The sequence below is a fragment of the Pezoporus wallicus genome, unplaced genomic scaffold (assembly GCF_028554395.1).
Source record: "Pezoporus wallicus isolate ANWC-B61680 ecotype Strahan unplaced genomic scaffold, APGP_CSIRO_Pwel_v1 contig_12477, whole genome shotgun sequence".
NCBI classification, from domain to species: domain Eukaryota; kingdom Metazoa; phylum Chordata; class Aves; order Psittaciformes; family Psittacidae; genus Pezoporus; species Pezoporus wallicus.
This window is the reverse complement of record NW_026638222.1, coordinates 158,637-179,605: the sequence shown is the minus strand read 5'-3', so window position 1 is coordinate 179,605 and position 20,969 is coordinate 158,637. Positions and strand designations below refer to the sequence as shown.

At 58.3% G+C, this 20,969-nt stretch overlaps 1 protein-coding gene across 11 annotated transcripts in view; it reads left to right on the top strand.

Annotated features, from left to right (window-relative positions):
* Nucleotides 1-20,969, top strand: part of MEF2D (myocyte enhancer factor 2D) — a 59,398-nt gene that overhangs the window by 13,977 nt on the left and 24,452 nt on the right. For 9 of the 11 annotated variants that reach the window (XM_057409998.1, XM_057409994.1, XM_057409993.1 and 6 more), the window contains exons 2-3: nucleotides 5,710-5,779; nucleotides 19,086-19,363. In XM_057409998.1, coding sequence (XP_057265981.1) covers nucleotides 19,310-19,363 — 54 coding nt within the window. In that variant the 5' untranslated portion in view covers nucleotides 5,710-5,779; nucleotides 19,086-19,309. Of the gene's footprint in view, nucleotides 1-5,709; nucleotides 5,780-8,390; nucleotides 8,413-19,085; nucleotides 19,364-20,969 lie in introns of those variants that run through there. The other 2 variants (XM_057409991.1, XM_057409990.1) reach the window with 2 other exon arrangements.

The following is a 20,969-nucleotide window of genomic DNA, read 5'->3' as shown; positions in this document are numbered from 1 at the left end:
ATAAGAAATAGGGCAAACGCAACTCCTTTTCCCTGCTGTAATTTATGGGCTCCGGGCATGGCATCCGACGGCCTCCTCCCTGCCCTGGCTCTCTGCTTCCTTGGGGGATGGATGAGGCCACGTGGCTTGGCAAAGGGGTGCAACCAGCTCCTGGCTCTGGTGTGCTGCTCCAGCCCTGCTCCTGGGTCTTCTTGTCCCCTCCTGCTGCATCCATCCAAGGTCTTGCCTTGGATAGGAAACAAACCCCATTCCTGGGTGGTTGTGCTCCTTCCCACTTCTAAAACTTCCCGTTTTGCTGAGCATCCCATGAGCAGGGCTCCTTTTGCGGCAGGAAAAGCATCATCTCAATGGTCCTAAAGGTCTTTTCCAACTCAAATGACTCCCTGATCTCCAGCCAGGTGAGGACCCCACTTTTCTGCCAGGGAAGGGCAAAGCAAATGGGAGCAGAGGGATCTGCTGGGGCTGGGAAGGGATCTCAGAACCCCCCTGTGCAAAGCAGGGAAAACCCAAAGGGAAAAAGGGAGTTTTAAAAGGGGAATGGAGCCAAATCCCCCCTGTGAAGAGTTTCCCAGAGCTCTGCTGTTGTTGTTCTACCCCTGCACAGTGATTCCGAGAAGAAGGCAGGATAAATATGACCAAAAGGGATAGGAATGGGGAGCAGGGCATGGAGTCCTGGCTGGGGCGCTACGTGTGCTGTATCCCGCCGGCAGCATCCCGCGCCCGTCTTCCCTTTCCACTGGAGAGATTAGCTAAAGAAAATCATGGCATTAGAAAGGAAAACACTTTCTGTTGGTTGGGATTGGCTCCCAGGCCCGAGAGCTGCTTCTGCTCCATCCTCCTACATCAGAACGCTGGGATTCCCACTGAAAATTGGTCTGAGAGGGCAGGTTGGGATGAACCATCCCCAGCAGCGTTGGATGGGGCTCGAGTGGAAGGTGTCCCTGCCCATGGAGCTGGATGAGCTTTAAGGTCCCTTCATCCCAAACCAGGCTGGCATTCCAACACTTGATAGACCCCACGTTTTGTGCTGGCTGGTGCGAGTGAGGGTTGCCTTTGAGGTTTTCCCCAGGGTGATTGGGGTAGATCCATCACTTCCCATCCCGGGAAGTGCTGGCCATGGAGGCATCATTGCCCCATGGAGAGGGGGGGTGTTCCATGGATTCGTGCTGCTCCCTTCACTGTGCCCCCCATCACACCCAGATCTTCTCTCTGTAGGTGCCTCCACCACCACCCCCCCTCCTCGTGCCTTCCCCTCTCAGTGGTGTACGTGGGGGGCAGTGTGGGAGTTGCTGACGACGGCACCGCATGTGCGAGTGATGCTCGGCACCTCGCTGGGGAGGAATAGCTTCATCTGGAGGCTTTGGTATCTCCAGCATCAAAGAAGTGGATGTGGGCTTTGGGGAGCAGTTCCCTTCCCTGCACGGGGCTACCGAGGGGGTTTGGGGGCTTAAACCCTTGTTTAAGGGTGGGGATGATTGTCCTGGTGGATGCTGGCTTCGTTGGGATGCGGTTTAGATGGAGACGAGGAGCAGTTCCTTCCCCAGAGGATGCTCAGGCGTTGGAAGAGGCAGGGCTGGAGGCACCAGTTGGACTATTGAGAGGTGCTGGGTGCCTGAAGCATCAGCAGAGGCTGGTTTAGGTCAGGACACGCAGGAGGGTCTGTGGCACAACCCGGCATGAGATGCAAATCTCTGCTGCCCTGTGTTGGAGCACAGGGCACCTCTCCTGTGCGCAGGGAGGGCCTTCTTCTTGCCTGTTTGCAAGTCACCCTTTATGAACAGCCTTAAAGAAAGCTCTCAGCTTCCAGCCCCGGAGCTGGCCTGGGATTTTCCAGCGTGTCCCCATTGCCACCATGGGGCAGAGGATGCTCTGGGTGTTGCCTGGTCCTTCCTAGTGACTTCCCCCCTCCTCCCTGTGCACCGGCAGTCGTGCCAGCACAGGGGTTTGGGGTGCAAGCAGCAGCCCCCCCCAGTGCATCACCTGGATGGCAGGCAGGAGGTCCTGGGGACCTGCTGCTCTTTGCCAGAGCAGGGAGATGGATGGGCTGCAGGGTTTGGACCTGGGGGAAGGTGTTTGTTTGGTTTCCATAGGGAGAGGCTGGGTGCAGGCTGCTGACTCAGGCGACGGCAGAGCACGACTCAGAGCAAAGCAAAAGGGCTTTGCTCTTCGTGAGGGTGGTTTCCTTTTCCTGGGTTCCTGGGCTCGGGATGGGGGCAAGTGCTGCATCAGCCTTGGGGCCCATGGGGTTGCTGTTCCTCAGTAGGGGAGCTGGGACCCCCATGCAAGGCAATGTGTGGTATCTCCGTGCTGGAGAGGGGATTCTTCATCAGGGAGCGCAGCGATAGGAAAGGGGTGATGGGTTCAGACTGGACCAGGGGATGTTCAGGTCAGAGATAAGGCAGAAGCTCTTCCCTGTGAGGGTGCTGAGGCGCTGGCACAGAGAAGCTGTGGCTGCCCCATCCCTGGCAGTGCTCAAGGCCAGGTTGGACACAGGGGCTTGGAGCACCCTGCTCCAGTGGAAGGGGTCCCTGCCTGTGGCAGGGGTTGGAGCTGGAGGAGCTTAAGGTCTTTTCCAACCCAAACCATTCTGTGAATCCTTGGCAACTCCAGGTCCCCTCTCCATCCCCTATGGCAACTCCTGGTCCCCTCTCCATCCCCTATGGCAACTCCTGGTCCCCTCTCCATCCCCTATGGCAACTCCTGGTCCCCTCTCCATCCCCTATGGCAACTCCTGGTCCCCTCTCCATCCCCTATGGCAACTCCTGGTCCCCTCTCCATCCCCCTATGGCAACTCCTGGTCCCCTCTCCATCCCCTATGGCAACTCCTGGTCCCCTCTCCATCCCCTATGGCAACTCCTGGTCCCCTCTCCATCCCCTATGGCAACTCCTGGTCCCCCCTCCATCCCCCTGCCGAGCCCCGTGCTGGTCCCCTGCCCTCCCATCTCCCCCACCCTCGTCCCTACATCTGGAGGTTTCAGTTCTGCATCTCCACCCAAGGGGGAACTGGGGTGGCGAGAGCGAAACTCAGCGGCTCCAACGGTTGCACTCTTTCCCCCCCCAGCACCCCCTTGGTGTCCCCCAGGTCCTGGCAGGGCCATTGGCCAACGTCGCAACCCCTCCGTGGTGGCTGTGACAGAGAGCACCCAAGGGACGGATTTGGGCAGGAAACCCATGCTGGGACCCTCTATGGGGGCAAAACCTCTGCAAGGTGAGGATGAGCCCCCCCCCCCCGTGCTTTTGCCCCATCCCTGTGCAGGCTTTGGTGGTGGTGGTCGCACCTTCTGCACGGTGAGGATGTGTCCTTGGCACAACGGGCTTGTGCCATCGCTCCCGTGCCGTCGCTCATCCCCGCATCTCCAGCTGAGCATCTGGTGCTGCTGGAGGTGGATGTCCCCCTCGTGGCTCCCATCCCTGGAGTGTGGGATCCGGCACGATGGGTGCTTGGGAGCTGTGGTTTCTTGCTCCATGGAACCACCGGCACTGTCCCGCCCGGTGCTCCTGCCTGCAGTGGGATCTCTCCCGGTTTGTCCCTTCCCATCCCTTGGTGGCAAGCCGCAGGAAACCCAAAGGGAAAAGACAAATCAGGCCTAATGAAGGCCTGGGGGGGGTATTCCCGGTGGCTGGTGCGGGCTGAGGGCTGAGTTATGGCTGAGATGCTTTGGTTTCCTGGGTTGGAGAAAGGGAGAACGGCCTTTGGGGGCTTGGGGAGCTGGTCCATGCTGCTGCTGGGATGCTCTGAGCTCGGCATGGCCCAGCCCCAGAGTCTGGGGTCAGCATCTTTGGGATGGGGGTCCAGAATTCCTGGCAGAGAAGCCATGGAGCAGGTCAGGAGCTTGGAGATGGGGATGAAGGGGGGGGGAAGTTTGGGTTTGGCATCCAAACGTTTGCGGCCCCGAGCCCGTTGCTAAAGGAAACACAGAGAAAGGGGAAGGAGAGATTGCGGTCGGCTGCTTCCCCTCCGCAATCTGCGCCTCCCTCTTGTCCCCTTCAGCCCGGAGGAGCTCCATCCATCTCCCCCTCAGCTTTGGGACGGCCCCATGGCCCTGCGGGGTATCCCATGGGGCACCAGCACCCAGCCGGGAGCTCACTTTAGTGGCTTCCAGCCTTCTGTGTGCAGCGAGGATGGGCTTTGCCTCAGACCCTTCCTCTAATGGCTCAAGGGGGTTATTTATTTGGGGGTATTACATATATGCATGATGTAGTCAGGGGGGTGTGTGTCTGTAAATGTATATGGGGTTGTATATATTTGGGGGATGTGTATATATGTGGGTATATATATATTTAGGGATTTATGTATATATGTGGGTATATATATGTATAAATACATATATGGCAGGCTGAGAGGGCTGGGCTTGTCCAGCTTGGAGAAGAGAAGGCTCTTTAGTGTCTGTGATTCTGGGTATTTGGGGGTATTAGCAAAGGCCCCGTGCCGAGCATCAGCCCAGCAGGTACCCGAGCATCCGGGGTTGTCACCTGGAGCCATCCCTTCACATCCCCTGGGATCCTTCGGGGCAGCTTGGAGCATCCTGTCCCTGTCAGGCTGCACCAGCCCCAGTCCATCCATTAAAGCCCCCCCGAGGTGCCCCCATGCTGGGGGAGGGTTTCCCACTGTTCCTGGGGCAGATCTCACTCCGAGACCTTTCCCAAAGCTTTGGTTGTCAAACAGGAACCGTTTTCTTGCCTGCTCAGCGTTTCTGCCCCAGAGCTGGGCAGGAAGCTTGTCTGCTCTTCCTCCCTTTTCCTCCCCTCTCTTTCTTCCCTTAGAAAGGGGAATTCACCGCCTTTGCTGCCTCCATCCCTTTCCCCACCTCAGCTCATACAAGAGCATTATGAAACCTCTTCCTGGGCAGCATTCCTCCCGTGCAGACCTTCCAGGTTGGTTGCTTGGAGCCAGCTGCTCCAGTGGAAGCTGTCCCTGCCCATGGCATGGGGATGGAGCTGGATGAGCTTTAAGGCCCCTTCACCCCAAGCCAGGCTGGGGTTCTGTGATCCTATCACACCAGGTCATCTGCTCCCAGGAGAAGATGCTCCTGGAGCACCCTTTGCATTAAACCCTGGCCTCTGTGGCCTGGGTACCAACCTCACGCAGCCATCAGCAGGGCCCCAGATGCGTGGCGTGGGGTTGGATGCTCTTGGCAGCCCGGAAAGCGCCTGCTTTGGGGTGTCCCCTCCGTGTGCATTCCCGACCTGAACCACACGCCCGCCTCGGAGGCTTTGTTCGGGCTGGATTTGGTCGGGTCAGGAAGTGAGCTGGCCGTGGGAGGGGGGGAGCCTGGCTCCCTGCTTGGAGCAGGGGATGAGGGAGCCGAGCACAATTCCTTGCTCTGTTGCAGCACCGGAGGTGGGGAGAGGCTGCGGTGCATTCCCAGAGCCAGGTCCTGGCCCTGCTGCCTCAGTTTCCCTTTTGTTCAGCGGGGAAAAAGGGGCAGAAAACTCCTTCCCCCCCCCCCCCCCCCTTTCCTTTTGGGCTCCCAAAGGTTCCCGTGTCCCATCCCCACCTCCGGCCACTGGGATGCTCTCAGCGCTGGGGCTCCTGGGTCCTTGCAGCGATGCTCAGGATGAGGGCAGTGCAGGAGGGGATCCCCAGCTCCTGTCCCCTCACTCGGTAGGGGGGGTCTGGGACCTTCTCAGTGTCCCCTCTGAAGCATGGGGAGCCTTGTCCTTGCTCCCAGCCCCTCGCACTGATGTCTGCTTGCTCTTCCCTTGCAGTGTGATTGAGGAGCGGTGCCTGCAGCTCATCCTCTGGCAGGAGCAGAAGATGCAGGAGGCTGTGTAGCAGGTAGGAGGGGAAACCCCAACCTCCTGGAGCCCCTGCCCCCTTGAGTTCACCTGCTGGGGGCCGTGCATCTCCCCTGCTCCAGACCCACTCTTCTCTTGTTCCTTGTTGGGAGCGGGCCCCATATCCTGGTTTTCCCCCTTCTCCACCTTCTCTGCCTGTTTATTGCTGTTCTGGTAACTGTTGGCCTCTCCCTTGGCTGCAGTGAGGTTGTGGTAGAGACAACGCCGCGGGCCCCATTTATGAGGGCTCTGTGGTCTGATGGGATGCATCTTCTGTACCTGATAGTGAAATCAATGCAGGGAGAGACAACGGGAGCCCGGCTCCTGACGGAGGGGGCTCTGTCACCGCTGCTTAGGGAGCGCTGGCTTGCGATGGCTTTCTCATGCTGGAGAAGGGGCAGTGATTTATCTGGAGCTGGGGAGAGCAGTCGCTGCTTCCTCCGCAAGGTCAGCACCAAGGGCTTCATCCTGCCATCACTTACGCTGATGATAGAAACCAAGAGCAGCTCCTCAGGCTTGTCAGGGCAGACGCAGGGGCAGGGCCCTGCTCCATCTCGGTTTGGGCTGTGGAGCGCTGGAGGAAAGCGGGGCTGGGATGGCTCGGCTGGGAATGGAGGGCAGGATTTACACAGCCCCCGAGTGCCGTGGGCCTGGTGCCCCAGGACGCTGGCAGGATCGCTGGAAATGGGCGAGGGGGAATGGCCCAGGGCAGGGCGTTGGAACTGGAGGAGCTTTCCGACCCCTTCCAACCCAAACCGCTCTGTGATGAGCTGCGTTCCCCCACCCCATACCCCCTGCTCACGGCTCCGTTCCCACCAGCTACACAGGCTCCTTATTGCCTGGGCTCCCCCAAATCCCAGGCTTTTGGGTTGGCAGCATCCTCCCACAGAGCCCCGTGCTGCTGCCGGCGCCAGCGCAGCGCTCTGAGCAGGGGAGGAGGAGCGCCGCAAGTGATGCCTCAGCTGCATCGTGGCTCGCTCCAAGGAGCAGCGGTGCTGTGCAGCTCGGGGAGACCAAAAGCCTCTCTGGGGGCTGCTCCCCTTCGCCCTGCGAGCCACAGGAGCGGAGCAATCAGAAGAGCAACATCGAGCCGGGCACCGGGAGCTTTCATCCCGAGGCAGCCTGCGCCGTGCAGCATCACTGCCCGCCGTCAATAGGCATTTTGTCTTCCTGGGGCCAGCCCCATTTGAGGTGCACCAGGAAAACCTCTCACAGCCCAATCCCATCTCCTCGGGCCCGTGACCTGAACTGAATCAGCTCTTTCACGTCCTGGAGACTTTCGCATCATCTCGCTGCAGCCGTGCTCGGGAAAGCACGTGGTCCTTCGGACCAACGGCAGGGACGAGCTGCAGGGCTTGTGCCAACCTCCTTGTGTCTCCATGGGGTTTTGCAGCCCAAGGTTGTTTTCCAGTTGTTTTGGGGAGAGCCTTTGGGTCAGCGGCTCTGCTCCTCTGCCCTCGAAGGCCTCTCATGGGGTTCTCTTGAGGTTTAGTGCTTCGTTTTGAAGCTCCAAGCATGAGGGTGCAGCCTTCTTGGTACCGAGGTGTTTGCATCCAGCAGGATCCTCCCCATCTCTGGAGAGAGCTTGTAAAAACCAACCGATGGGCTCACCGAAAATCCCACTTCTTGGCTCTTTCCGCCTTTGGGAGAGGTGAGATCCTGGTTTCCTGCTGCTGGACATCACCTTTTAGCTTAGCTCCCTATGGAGCCACGTGGCCTCTTGTGGGCCCAGCTCTGCTTGTCTGAGCTCACCCAGTGCGTGGCCACCGACGGGGTGGTGGTGGGGAAATGCCTTCAGAGCTCTTTTCCCTTGGGGAAAAGCCAGCGTGGTCAGGAATGCATGTGCAGAAATGTCATCTGCCCACAGTGACCCAGCAGCCGGGCCCACGCTCCCGCTGCACCCATGGCTCCATCCCCATCCTGCCTCCTTGCCCCTAGGTTTGGGATGATGGAGGAAGTGAGCATCGGGGCTGCTGCCTTCAGGCTGTTTGCAAGCGAGCCCTTCTGGGGGCTCACTCCCCAACCCTTCGGGCACCCAAACCCGGGGGGCTTTGGGGTGGTTCCATGTGGGACCGGTGGCTCCATCCAAGCGCTGCCTCCCTCCGTGGCGGCAGGAGGAGGACGCAGCCGCCCTGGCTCCTGGAAGCCCCTCTCACTCTTTCCACTGGAGAGTTAAAATTAGCCACTTCTTTTTTTAAAGCAGGCGTCGCTCCCAGGCTCGCCAGCCCCAAACCGGGTTTCCTTTCATTCCTTCTCCCCCCTTTCCCCTCCCTGTGCCTGCTTTTCCCTGGGTTTCGGTCGGGATTTCGGTGCTGTTGTTACCGGCGCTTTTCTCCCCCCCCCCCCCCCCTTCTCCCCTTTTTATTTATTGATTTCCCCTCCTCCTTCCTCCTCCTCCTCCTCCTCTTTTCGTTCCTTCCTTATTGAAACACGGGTGACGCTGCAGGCTCGGTGCTGAGTTTGGAGCCGGAGCAGCAGCCCCGGCACAGCCCCAGCCCGATCGCCTTTCAGCGCCGAATATAGAGCCCTTATCTATGGTCAGCCTCCAGCACGGTCACCGCTGCTCTGCCGTGGAGGGGGGGGGTGTGATTGCCCCAGACCCCCCCTTTACTGCTCCCGACACAGCTCTTCAATGTGAGTCTTGCCTCTGTTTTGGGTTTTCTTTTCCCCCTTTGTGTTCGTGGTAAAGCACAAAAGTGCCCGGAAATCAGGACCCCGTTGCTTTTGATCCAGGGCTGCTTGAGCAGGGAGGGAGATGGGGTTGGGGGTTGGAAATGGGGGGGGGGTTGGGGGTGAAATTCCAATGTTGGGAGGTTCAGCTGCATGGAGAGGGGGAAACTGAGGCAGGGAGGGAGCCCGCGGCTCCCCGGTGGGGAGTGGGTGAGCTGAGATTCCCTCCTGTTTGGGTATAGATGGGGAAGGAAAGCACAAGCAGGTGGAGGCAGACTGGGGAGGAATCCAGCCCCTATGTGGGGCGCTCAGAGCCGTGGTCCCCTGTGGTAGGGGTGATGCTGGGGCCCGACACGGGTGCTGTGGCTGCTTGGAAGCGGTTGTTTGAGCTCGGATGTGGGACAGCAAACAGGAAAGCGGGGAGCAGGCACCGTGTTTACTCCATCCTCGTGCTGGGGAGGTGATTTATTGGGCTTCCTCCTGAGGTTGGGGTTGGGGGTTTCAAACGCCTCCCGTTAACTCCCTCCTTGCTTTAGAGTCCAGTCCCTGGGGCTGGGGCTGGCGCTGGGCTTGGCTCATCCCAGAAAAAGCTTTTTCCATCTTAATCATACAATTATGGAATGGGTTGGGATGAAGGCACCTTCGGGCTCCTCCAGCTCCAACCCCTGCCACGGGCAGGGCCACCTTCCACTGGAGCAGGGTGCTCCAAGCCCCTGTGTCCAACCTGGCCTTGAGCACTGCCAGGGATGGGGCATCCAAACCTTCTCCATTCAACCCATCCCAGTGTCCCACCACCCTCACAGGGAAGAGCTTCTGCCTTCTCCATCCCCCCTCTGGCAGGTTAAAGCCATTCCCCTTGCCCTGTCCCTGCATCCCAAGCCCCTCTCCAGGTTTCCTGCAGCCCCTTCAGGCACTGGAGCTGCTCTCAGGTCTCCCCTTGAGGACCCTTCTCTTCTCCAGGCTGCCCCAGCTCAGCTCTCCCAGCCTGGCTCCAGAGCAGGGATGCTCCAGCCCTGCTCCAGCAGCTCCACATCCCTCTTGTGCTGTCCCAGGGCGGGATGCAGGATGCAGGATGCAGGGGGGGGTCTCTCAGGGCACAGCAGAGGGGTCTGGAGGAGTCGGTTGCTCCCTGCTGATGGGAGCCATCACCAATGGGTCTGACCGGAGCTGCCAGTGATGGCCATTGCCTTGGCTTGATGTTGGTGGCACGGGCAGAGCAGGATCGGTGCCCCTGGGTCTAGAAGGGTTCCTGTGAGTGAGCAGCAACAGCTGAGCACCAGCTGTCGGGGCTGGATCCTCACCCACCCGCCTTGTGATGCAGGGACACGGGGTGAGGAGCTCTCCCTGTCCCACCATGGGCATGCACCCTGCTGCTGAGCCAGGGCAGCTGGGCCTTGCTTCCTGCATGGTGCTGTTACGGACCCGGGTGATTTATGCTGTTTGTGGACCTGGAAGGATCCGGCTGTTTGATGAGCCCGTGGCTATGGACCAAAGCAGGTTTTGGGGTGGGAATGTGGACGGGTGGATGGGCACATCCACCCCTGAGAAAAGGAGATGGCCAGGACACTGGTTTGTGTGGGGTTGTTTCCACGTTGGGAGAGCCAGGGGCTGGTGAGAGCTGTGATGGTTGAGTCTGAGCACCAGGATGGAGGAAGGAGCCTGGTCCTGGTGGTGCTGGCTGAGTCCTTCCCATCCATCCCTCCACTCTCTGGGGTCACCCTCCCAGGGCTCAGCATTGTCACAGCAGTGGCAAATCAAGTTCATTTGCATCAGTTACGCTCCTAAGCTTGACTTTGCTGAAGTTCATATCCTTCTTCTCATGGTCAAGAGGAGCTGGTGACTCCCATCCCCTTCCCAATGCTGGGAAGCTCCTGGCTTCACCAGCTCCTCGGTGCATGTGCTGGACCCTGCAGACCCTGAGGATGCTGCTGCTCCCTGTCTGTTAGCTTAGTGGTGAAACCCTGACCTGAGGGTGCGATGGGGTGATGCAGGAGCAGCATCTGCTTCAGCGCTGCCCTCACATCTGTAGACCTGCTGGATGTGAGGGCTGCTGTGGGCATGGATGTGGTTTAGCAGCGAGGAGATGCAAATAAGCCTGCAGCCCCATGACTCCGGGCATTGCTGCTCTTACTCACCAGAGCCTGGGGGTGGAGGAAGAACAAGAAGTGGGTTGGGGAGGCCGGTTTGAAAGATCTTGGTGGCCCCTTGGGGAAGGGCTGAGCCTTTGGGAGCATCCTCGAGGGCTGGGGATGGAGCTTGGGACCCCGCTGCCCTCGGGTGAAGGGGAGGTGGCAGCAGGATGCCCTGTGCTGGCCGTGGAGGGTGCGTCCCCCATCCCCATGGACACGGGGGATGTTTCCCTTGGGACAGCTCCACTCTCTGCCCTGTCCCGTGGGGCTGCCGTGGGTTTCCATCCCTCTCACAGAGGGTCCGGAGCAGCAATTGGGTCTCATGGAGTTTCCCCTGGGTAAAACCCACCATGGGGAGAGCTGTGCTCTGCGCTACCGGGGGGGGGGGGAATCCCATCCCCTTGCAAGGAGAGCCCCTAAATTCCCTGCAGGGGAGGTTTCCTCCTCCTCCTCCCACCACGGGGAGCCCCGTTCCGGTGTCCCAGCCTGGGATCCCACCCCTGGTGCAGGAGCTGAAGGCAGCAGTTCCCCCCTCTTGGTGCGGTGTGCTTTGGGGGTACGAACTGGTGGCCCCACATCCTGCTCCTCCATCCCTCCTTTTCCTCCCTGTGGCCTCAGCACTGGGGCAAGTGGGGCTGAGAGCTGCTGGAGGATCCCTTCCGTTTAGGAACCCTCACCCATTCCATGCTCCGGGGACAACCTCCCGATTCCCGAGCGCAGGATCCGAGCCCGGATTCAGCTCCCTCCTTCTCGCTCCGTTCCTTTTTAATGAGTCAACCTCTCATCTGTCACATTAAACCTCCTCATTACCAGGTATCTAAATCCTGCTCTGACAACGGTGACAGGGGAAGCTGCGATCTCATTGCCACGGCGCGGGGCTATGGGGAGCTGGCAGCTGGTTATTTCATGCCCTGCAGGGAGCCGTGGGGTGGGTGATGGAGCTGGATAATGGGCTCTTGCTTCCCTTCATTTAGAAAACCCTACTTAGCACAGAGGGGAAAATTACCCCCGGCCTCCAGCTCCCGAGCTGCTGATGGATAAGGACACAAGGGAAGGGGAATGGCTCCGTGTGGTCCGGCTGCTCCTCCCTGGGGATGGATGGAGGTGGCACAGGGATGCTCCACGCAAGAGGCTGTGCCCAGGGAAAGGGGGTGCTGTCCCTTGGGCTTTTCCCCCAGGAAGCTGTGTCCTTGCCTTGGCACGGGGTGATGCTGGTTCCCTGGTGGCCTTGCCCAGGCTCCCTTCTTCCAGGGGCACCTTGCACTGGAGCAGGATGCTCCCAGCCCCATCAAACCTGGCCTTGAGCACTTCCAGGGATGGCGCAGCCACAGCTCCTCTGGGTACCCCCCGGTTTAATAATTGCCTCCCTGTCCTTCCTGTCTCCCTGCCCTTGCACAGGCAAATGCCAGCTCTCCGGCATCACTCTGGGATGCGCCTCGCTCCCTCCCCAGGCTCTGCCCGTCTTGGCAGGGCGCGTGGTTTTGTTACAGCTCAGCAGAGCTGGTTGGCATCTGCTTCCCTCCGGAGAGCTTCCTGAATCTGGGTCAGGGATATCTGTGTCTTGTTCCTGTTCCTCAGGGACCCGATCCAATCCGGCTTCGCTCCGGCTCTCCTGAGCCTCCCGAGGTTTGTACCTGCAGCCGCCAGGATGGATCCTGCGCAGGCAGGAGGACCTGAGCCCTCGGCTCGGCTGCTGATGCTTGGGGAAGCAGGGACCTTCCCATAGGCACCAGGCGTGCGGGGGATATCGGGCGCTGGGTTTGTGCTTGCTGTGGACGAGCAGGATTCGGCCCTGGGGAGGCTCCAGCTGCGTTTCTGAGCGGGAGCTGTGCTCCGGAGCCGTGTTTCGGCCGCCTTCCTCTTCCCCTCCCCCTGCCTGCATCTGGAGGCTCGACACAGGAACCCAGATAGCATCATCCTGAAACCAGAATAGAAGCCTTGGAGGAGACTTTAGCTTGTTGGTGTGGTTTTGATCTTGGTGTGGTTTGGAGATAAAGAGGTGCTAAACAATGCTGTGCTGGCGAGTTGGAGTCCTTCATGGCTGCGCTCGCTGCCCGCTGCGGTGCCAGGGACATCCCTGTACGGGTGCACATCCCCTTTGCTGCATCCCGCAGCAAAGCCGGCTTGGGTCAGTGGTTGGTGGCAAGAGCATTGCCAGTGGCTTTGCAGGCTAATGGGGACAGTGACAGGGCAAGGGGAATGGCTTTAACCTGCCAGAGGGGAGATGGAGATGAGCTCTTAAGCAGGAGTTCTTCCCTATGAAGAAGCTGAGGAGCTGAGATGCATTGAAGGGAGAAGCTGTGGCTGCCCCATCCCTGGCAGTGGTCAAGGCCAGGTTGGACACAGGGTGCTTGGAGCAAGCTGCTCTAGTGGAAGGTGTCCCTGCCTGTGGCAGGAGTTGGAGCTGGATGAGCTTTAAGGTCGTTTCCAACCCAAACCAGTCTGGGATTCTGGGATTCTATAAGAGCATCATTAACATGGATGCAGACTGGATTTCAGGCAGGGTAGCTCTTCCCCCCTGCTGCAGAGGAGGAGGAAGCCGGTCCTGCAGATCCAGAAAGCACCGAGAAGGAAACTCAAAAGTCCTTGGTGTCAGCAGAGAGGATGTGTTAAAAAAACAACCACTAAGTCACAAAAGGCAGGCCTGGCCGGCAGCGAGAAAGGAAACAGGAAGGCAAGAGCTGAACTTAAACAGTCGGGTTCAAGAGGTGACTGCAGCTAAATCCATATCCTTAAGGGATGGAAGCCCAGCGGCCCTGTTGGTTTGTGCTGGGGCAGGACGTGGGCAGCCTCAAGCTGAGGTTTGGAGCCCTCGGTTGTGCTTTGCTGCTTGCTTTGCGGTGATTCCTAAAGCTCTCCTGCGGTGGGAGGAGGAGTCCGGTGCCGCTGCTCGTGCCCCATCGCGCCTCCCCTCAGCCCCTGTCCGTGGGCAGGGCTGCAGGTGTGCGCTGGGGAGCATCGCAGCAGAGCGTGGGGCTGCTCTCCCCGCTGCCGAAGCAGCAGCATCACCTCCAGAGCATCCTCGGTCCCCCCTTGGCTTGGCCGGCTCCCCCAGCACGGGGTGGTGAAGGGCTCGGCAGCAACACAGAGGCTGTAAAACCACTTCCCATGGCAGGCTCAGCTCACGGGCTGCTTTGCAGCACAGCGTGGGCTTTCTCCTGTCATGGGCAGAGAGATGGGACAGATCCTGCCCCGTGTAACCCCCCCTGTGCCCATGGGCTGTGTGCAATGGTCCTCGTCACCTGGAGGTGCTCCAAGATAGGGAAGGTGTCCACGGAGGGTGTTTCTGTACGTGGATAAATGCTGCGCCCCCCCCCCCCCCCCCCCAAGATGTTGGTCCCACTGGGCTGGGTTGGGTGAATTGGTCCTGTTGGGTGCCAGGGGAAGGATGCTTGGTCCTGTTATGCTGAGCCAGCCCCTTGGTTTGATGGAGCCAAGTAAGATTTGATGGAGCCAAATAAGGATAACCCCATCTTTGGAAGAATTCCTGCAAATCCTGGGGAAAGGATGGGTTTGTCCTGCAGGAATTGCATCTGGTGCCTGGGCACAACGGGCTGCTATAGCTGTCATCTGCTTTTCTCCCTTTGATTCTGGACTTTCTGTGCCGTGACCAGGCATCCTCCATTCCTCTCCTCTGGAAGATGAGCCACGTTGGTCCTTTCAGCATCTTCACAGGAGAGAGATTTTCTTCTTTTCCCTTTTCCTTCCTTTTTCCCCCCAGCCTCCAGCTGTCCTTTGAGTGCTTTTGCAGTGGCCAAGGACATCCCTGTGGCGCTGGCCTGCTTTGGGGGATGGAGAAGGGGAAAACACCCCTTGAACCAGTGCTGGGATGGACCCATCCGCATCCTGGCCTCCCTTTGGCTCCCCTGTGTATTTCAGCGCAGGACTGGGAAGCAGCAGGGGCAGATGCTGGGAGAATGAAGGCTGTGGAGGGCTCGAAGGGAAAATCCAGTTTGGGACAGGAGGCGTTGCTCTGCCTCCATTCCTCTTCCTAAAGCTTTTGGCCTCAGCGTTTTGATCTTCCCCGCGCAGCCGAGGTTGGGTTTATTTAAGCTGCCGGCGTGCTGGGAGCGCAGGAGGCTTTGCGAGGCGGAGGTTTGAGGGAGGACAGCTGAATGCCCTCACCTCCGGGGGGAGCGGCCGCGGCGGGGCTGGCTTGGAGGGAGGAGGTGACTAAAAAGGGATGCAATCAAAGCGCAGTAAAAATAGCAAGGGGCTGTGAGAAGTCCAAGTGGCTTCAAGCACGCGGGGGGAAATACGGGGCTGTGTAGAAGCGATGGGGAAAGGGAGGAGGCACCGAGCCCTGCTGCTTCCAGTGCCGAGCGTTTAGGAATAGGGAAAAGGGCTGGGAAATGTGGGTAGTGGCTAAAAAAACCCTGAAACAAAGACTTGGAAGAGAGAGCAGCTCTCGCTGCCCCCCCCCCGCTTGTGGGGCTGTGGATGCAGCACCCCCAAATCCCTTGTTTTGTGAAAACATCTCCCAGCTGAGATGCTGAGATGCCTCTTCCTTCCCCCCCGCTGCACAATGCCGGCTCTGCTCCCTCACCCGCCGCTCCAATTGAAAGCAATTTACTTGGAGCCGGCTCTGAATTACTCAGCACAGAGTTAACCAGCACCTGCTCGGAGTTAATTAGCGAGTGTGTTAATTGCTGCCGTAGTCATAGGCGTGCGAGGGGAGGGGAGGAGGGCAGAGGGAGGGATGCGGGTGCTAATGGGCTGCCTCCATCCTGGTGCTTCTCCTCGCTTCCCTGGGGCGATGCTGAATCTGACAGACTGGGTTGGGATGAAGGGACCTTAAAGCTCACCCAGCTCCATGTGCAGGGACCCCTTCCACTGGAGCAGGGTGCTCCAAGCCCCTGTGTCCCACCTGGCCTTGAGCACTGCCAGGGATGGGGCACCCAAACCTTCTCCATCCAACCCATCCCAGTGTCCCACCGCCCTCCCAGGGAAGAGCTTCTGCCTAAGAGCTCATCTCAGTCTCCCCTCTGGCAGGTTCAAGCCGTTCCCTTTGTCCTGTCCCTGCAGACCCTTGTCAAAAGTCCCTGTGCTGCCGGTGGTGGAGCAGCCGAGATGCTCGGTGGTTGCGTGGAGATGGTCACCATGGAGACGGGTACCACTGGGTATAGTGGCAGCATGAGGGATGGGGGGGAGGCTGTGGGTGCCTGGGTTGGCCCTGTCCCGGTCTTGTGATGTTTGAGCCATCCGAAGCGTGGTTCAGGACCGCACTGGGTCACATTTTGGCCAAGTCAACCTGCCTTACAGGGCTGCAGAGATTCTCTAGTGTCTTTTAGTGTCAGCCAGGCCCTGCGTGTGGCAATGGACAATCCCAAGCACAAACACAGCCTGGGTGGAGAGCCGATGGAGCCCTGAGGAGGAGGACGTAGGGGTGTTGGTTGATGAGAAACTCCCCATGACCTGTGTGCTGTGCTGCACCCCCAGAGCATGAGCAGCAGGTTGAGGAAGGGGGCTGTGCTCCAGGTGCTTGACAGCGTGTGCCTTTAGGTGCTTCAGTTGCACCTGATCACGGAGGAGGGTCCTGGGTCATCCCCATGGCTTGGTATGGTGATAGAGCAGTGCTCATGGAGGAAAGGGAGCTCTGGAGGCTCTTGTCCCGGTGCTTGGTGTAGTGTGGCTGCTTCTGGGCTGGACCAGAGCATGCAGTGGCAGTGCATGGGTGCTGGGCAGGGGGCCAGGAGGTTCTCCAGGTTTCTTGGGCTCATTGATGCTGATCAGAAACTCAGGCCTGTGGTGGGACCTTCTGAAACAGCCACCTGGGCAGGAAACGTGAACGCGTGCCTGGAAAAACGTGGTGTGGGGAGAAAAACAGCCTCAAACCGCAGAAACCCACCCCAAAACTCCAGCACCAGGACCAGGAAGAGGAAAAGAGGGAGTCTGAGATCCCAGCTGTGCTTTCCTCCATCCCTCCTTTTCATCCCATCCGTGGACCGCACTCCCTGTGGGTGTTTTCCTTCCTGCGGAGGGGAGAGGGGTGAAGAGCATCAAGGGGCCAGCTCCTTTGCTCCCCATGGGGTCAAGCCAAGTGTTGCCAAGTCCCCCTTTTTTCCTGCAGGGGACTTTATCCATCAGCATGAGCAAACCCTGAGGCTGGGACAGTGGCCCCCATCCAGGCAGCAGGATGAGGACCCAGGAGACCGTGGTCTGGTGGTTGAAAAAGGTGGTTTGTGTGGAAACACCTGGGTTTATTTGTGGCACGGGAGGGGAAGGTGCTTTCAATGCCACCACTCCCCTGTAAGAAGCACCAGGTTGTGGGAAGCCTGGGGCAGGGATTTTCTCCTCATCCCATCTCTTTTCCTAACTCTTTTGGCCACGAGAGCGTCCTGTGAAGAAGTCCCACAACCAAATTGTGTTAGAATGTGTTTCCTTTCACTCGGTTTAAATTTACTGCCCGTTGTTGTGCAGTGTTTATTGTTGCTTCTGGAGAGTTCCTCTCTGGTTTGGGCAGCAAATCTGCTGTCTTTTCAGAGGGTTTCTCTGTCCAAGAGCTGCAGCACAAGGAAAGAATTAGCATCTTGCCTTGGGTCCGGATGTGGAGCTGTTGCTGCTTCCCACTGCTGCCGGTGGTTTTGAAGGTGGTGAAGGTGAATATTCTGCAGCCAGTTGAAAGGAATGGAAACTCCAAAGGGAAAAGCTGCAAAGCAGAAAGGGCAGAAAGTTCCTCCTCTGCCACGTGTTCTCCGTGCGTGTGAAAGCCTCACCTCATCCCCTCTCCCTTGTGGGCTCGTGGTGGTGGAAATGCCAAGTGGACACCCTGGGTGGATGAAACACGAATCCTTGTTTTCCTTTGGGCTCTTCCTGTGTCATGGACCTTTGAGGGATGTTCCTGTGGCAGTGATGCTCTGGAATCGGTGGTACTCTGGGACCAATGGTGCTCTGGGACCAGTGATGCTCTAGGGCTGGTGATGCTCTAGGATTTTGCTGCCCTTTTTCTCTCTGATCTCCTTCCTGGGCTCCCCATGGTTCATCTTCCCTAGAAGGCAAATTCTGGATATCAGGAGGGGAGAAGTGTCCTGTTTGCCTCTTGGCTGCCTGAACCAGCACTGAAACCACAAAGCATGGTGCACAGTGAATAGTTTCCCCCCCAAAAGAAGCAGAAAACAAGATTAAGTCACTCTGACGACTCAGTGAACCCCCAAAACACAAGTGTGGGAGTGAGACCATCAGGGCTTGTTTGTTGTCGCAGCATGGTCCTATGGGGAGGCGAAGGATGGGGTCAAGGTCCCTGCGGGGCTTCAGTGAGGTCCAGAGGGGCTCCATTCTCTGGGGTGGGAGATGAGCAGGAGGAGCTGGGATGCAGATGCTGCGGGTGAATTTGGGATGATGGGAAGAGGAGAAAAAGCCTTTTTTCCCCATGCTTTTGGTGACGACCGAGGGCTGGGGGCTGCCAAGTGGAGGCAGATAGGAGGCTATTTTGGGACTGGCTTTTCCCTCTGCCTGTGTCTTGGCAGGGGACACCCTCGCCTTAAATGCAGCGTTATCGCTGCCCTTATCCAGCCACTCGGAGAGAGAACCAGGAGGAAAACGTCCCTATGGAAGGATGAACTGGTGGCTTTCCCTTTTATCCCCCTTGCATCCAGGGATGCGAGTGCTGGGGAATGCTGAATGCTGAGCCCCTGTCCCATTATCCAATGCGGAATCATGGAGTAAGAAGCATGCCCATAAGAAGTAGGTTTCTGTGCCTGATTTTTTATATATCTATATTAAAAGTAGTCAAATAAAGACTTCTTCAAATTCCCAATTGAAGATTAATGCAGGAATTGGAGACGGATTTAAATTGCCCAAGTTAATCACCAGCCGCTCGGCTGCTGCTGACTTTATTAAGGGGAAAAGAAAGCCTGGAGTGTCACAGAGGGATAATGATTCACGGGCTGGGTGCTGTCGTCTCCTCCTCCTCGATGAGCATCGCTGTGTCCAGCCCACGCATGTCCTGCAGCGCGGGCGGTTTCGGGCTCCATCCTTGGGGTGAATTGGGACCAGGTTGGAGAAAGGCAGCGGGGCTGCAGCTGCACCAAGCACAGACCCAGGCTGGGGGAGGCTGGATGGAGCAGACCTGAGGAGAAGGTCTTGGGGGTGTTGGGTGAGAAGCTCTCCGTGACCCGGCTTCAATGGGGACAGGCCAAGGGGAATGGCTTTAACCTGAAGCAGGGGATGAGCTCTGAGGCAGAAGCTCTTCCCTGTGAGGGGGCTGAGGTGCTGGCACAGAGAAGCTGTGGCTGCCCCATCCCTGGCAGTGCTCAAGGCCAGGTTGGACACAGGGGCTTGGAGCAAGCTGCTCCAGTGGAAGGGGTCCCTGTAAGGCCCCTTCAACCCAAACCAGTTTGGGATTCTCTGAGTCTATGGAAGCCCTCCTGGCCCCAAGGTGGGCAGGAGGATGGAGCAGAGACTCCCGTGGGCTGGAGGGTCGGAGCGATGCTGGGGACGGGGAGAGTGCTGGATCCTGGATGGGGTTTGGGGCCAGAGGGTCTCACTCTTGTCTCTGTCCTTGCAGAGGTTCCTGAGCAGCCGCTGAGAGCTCAGCCCCACAGGACCCGGCCGCGCCGGAGGGTACCATGAACTGAGCACGCAGCCCCCCGACACAGCCTTGTTTGGGGGTTGGTTTTCCTATTGACCCCAAAGCATCCCACAGCCGTTCATGACAGCGTTTTAACAAGGAGCTCCTCTTCCCCTCCCCTGGAGCGAAGTCGTCCCGGCTGCGGCGAGGATTTCCAGAGAAGATGGGGAGGAAAAAGATCCAGATCCAGCGGATCACGGACGAGCGCAACCGGCAGGTCAGTGCCTTCCCTTCCCTTCCCCTCTCCACTCCTCCTCACCCGCTCTTCTCTTGGGGATTGGAAGGGTTCTGCTTCAAAATGACCCATCTGAGCCCAATCGATGCCTTCTGCTTTGGGTCTAACCCATAAAAAGAAGCGGAAACCGGGCCTCGGGGCCACATCCAGGCGGATCCCAGCACCGTTTCTGCCTTACCCGGGCGTTGCTCCTCATCCCGGAGCTCCTCACGCCGTTTCCATCTGAGCTCTTCTCCAGAAGGAGGTCTCTTCTCCGCTTCGCTCCCTTCTCTCCCGTGTCTCTTGCAGAAGATCTGGTTCAGTTGACATTTGCCGTGAGGTTTTTCCAATGAAAAGCAGCCGCAACGCGTCTCCATTTTTTTGGGATGCAAACAGCAAATTATTCCCTTTCTTTTTTTTTCTCCTTGTTTTTCTCAATTGAAAACTCAGATGGAGCCAGGGCTTTGTTTCCCCCCGGGCTCCCTTGAAGCCAAGCCCTAGACGTGCGCGTGTAGAGATGCCGGTGTGTATCTCAGGGATGCAAAGGACCAGGGTTCTCCCCGATGCTCATGCTCCTGGGCAGCACCAGCTGGGTGGCAGCATTTGGCCACCCCGGCTTGGCTCTGGGGTGACTCCACCGCTCTATTTTGCCATAACCACAAGACTTCCAGGCGGATCCCTTTGCTCCCTGGCTTCCTGTGGTCCTTGAGTCAGGCTCAGCACGTCCAAGCCTGTGCCTCCGGTGCAGCCACCGCTGCCCATGCCCCAGTTTGGGCTGCCCCACTTTTTCTCCTGCTTTTATTCCCAAAAACAAGATTGTTTTATATATCCTAATGCTTCCAAAGGGGCAAATGCCAGCACTGGGGGAGCTGCTTTAGTGCCCCACAGCAAAACAAGAGGAAATTGCAGGTTTTCTTCATTAGGGCTGGGGGGATGCGATGGGCATAAAATGCTTTTTGATAATCTCCCGGTTGCTCATGGCACTGCTTAGTCCCATAATTAGAAGGGAATGGGGTTAGTGACAAAGCTGGAGTGTGTTTTATGGGGCAGCAGTGACCAGCCTTGCACAGGGGGAGAGGGATTTGCAGCTCTTGGAGCCCCAGTAGAAGTTCAGGTGAGCAGAAGGTAGTTGGTAATGCTGGGGGTTGATGGCACAGCCGAGGAGCTTCAGGAAGGCCTGGCCAGGGATGGGACAGGACTGAAGGACACTCAGGAGCAAAGGGTGAACAGGAGCAAAGTGAAGCTCTTCCCATGCATCCTGCATCCAACCTTCAGCATCAGTGAGTCCAGCCCTGCTCTCACCCTGCGCCTTGCCGCCCGTGGGTGCATGGACCACGAGCCCGCACAGAGGAGAGCAGAATGACAGCAGAAGCCAAAACCAGGGGAGGAGAGCAAGTAAGAGTCGCTAATGTCATTAAAGGACTTAGTGGAGAGGATTTGCCATAACAGATCAGAGCATCAGGCCGTCAGGGCCAGCCTGCTGACTCTGGCAGCGACCAATATGGTCTACATCAGGGGAAAGGCAAAAATCCCTTGCTAGTGTGGGGCAGTAATTCCTTCCTGACCCCTTTGGTGATCAGCTTATGCCGTGGAGCATGAGATTTGATTA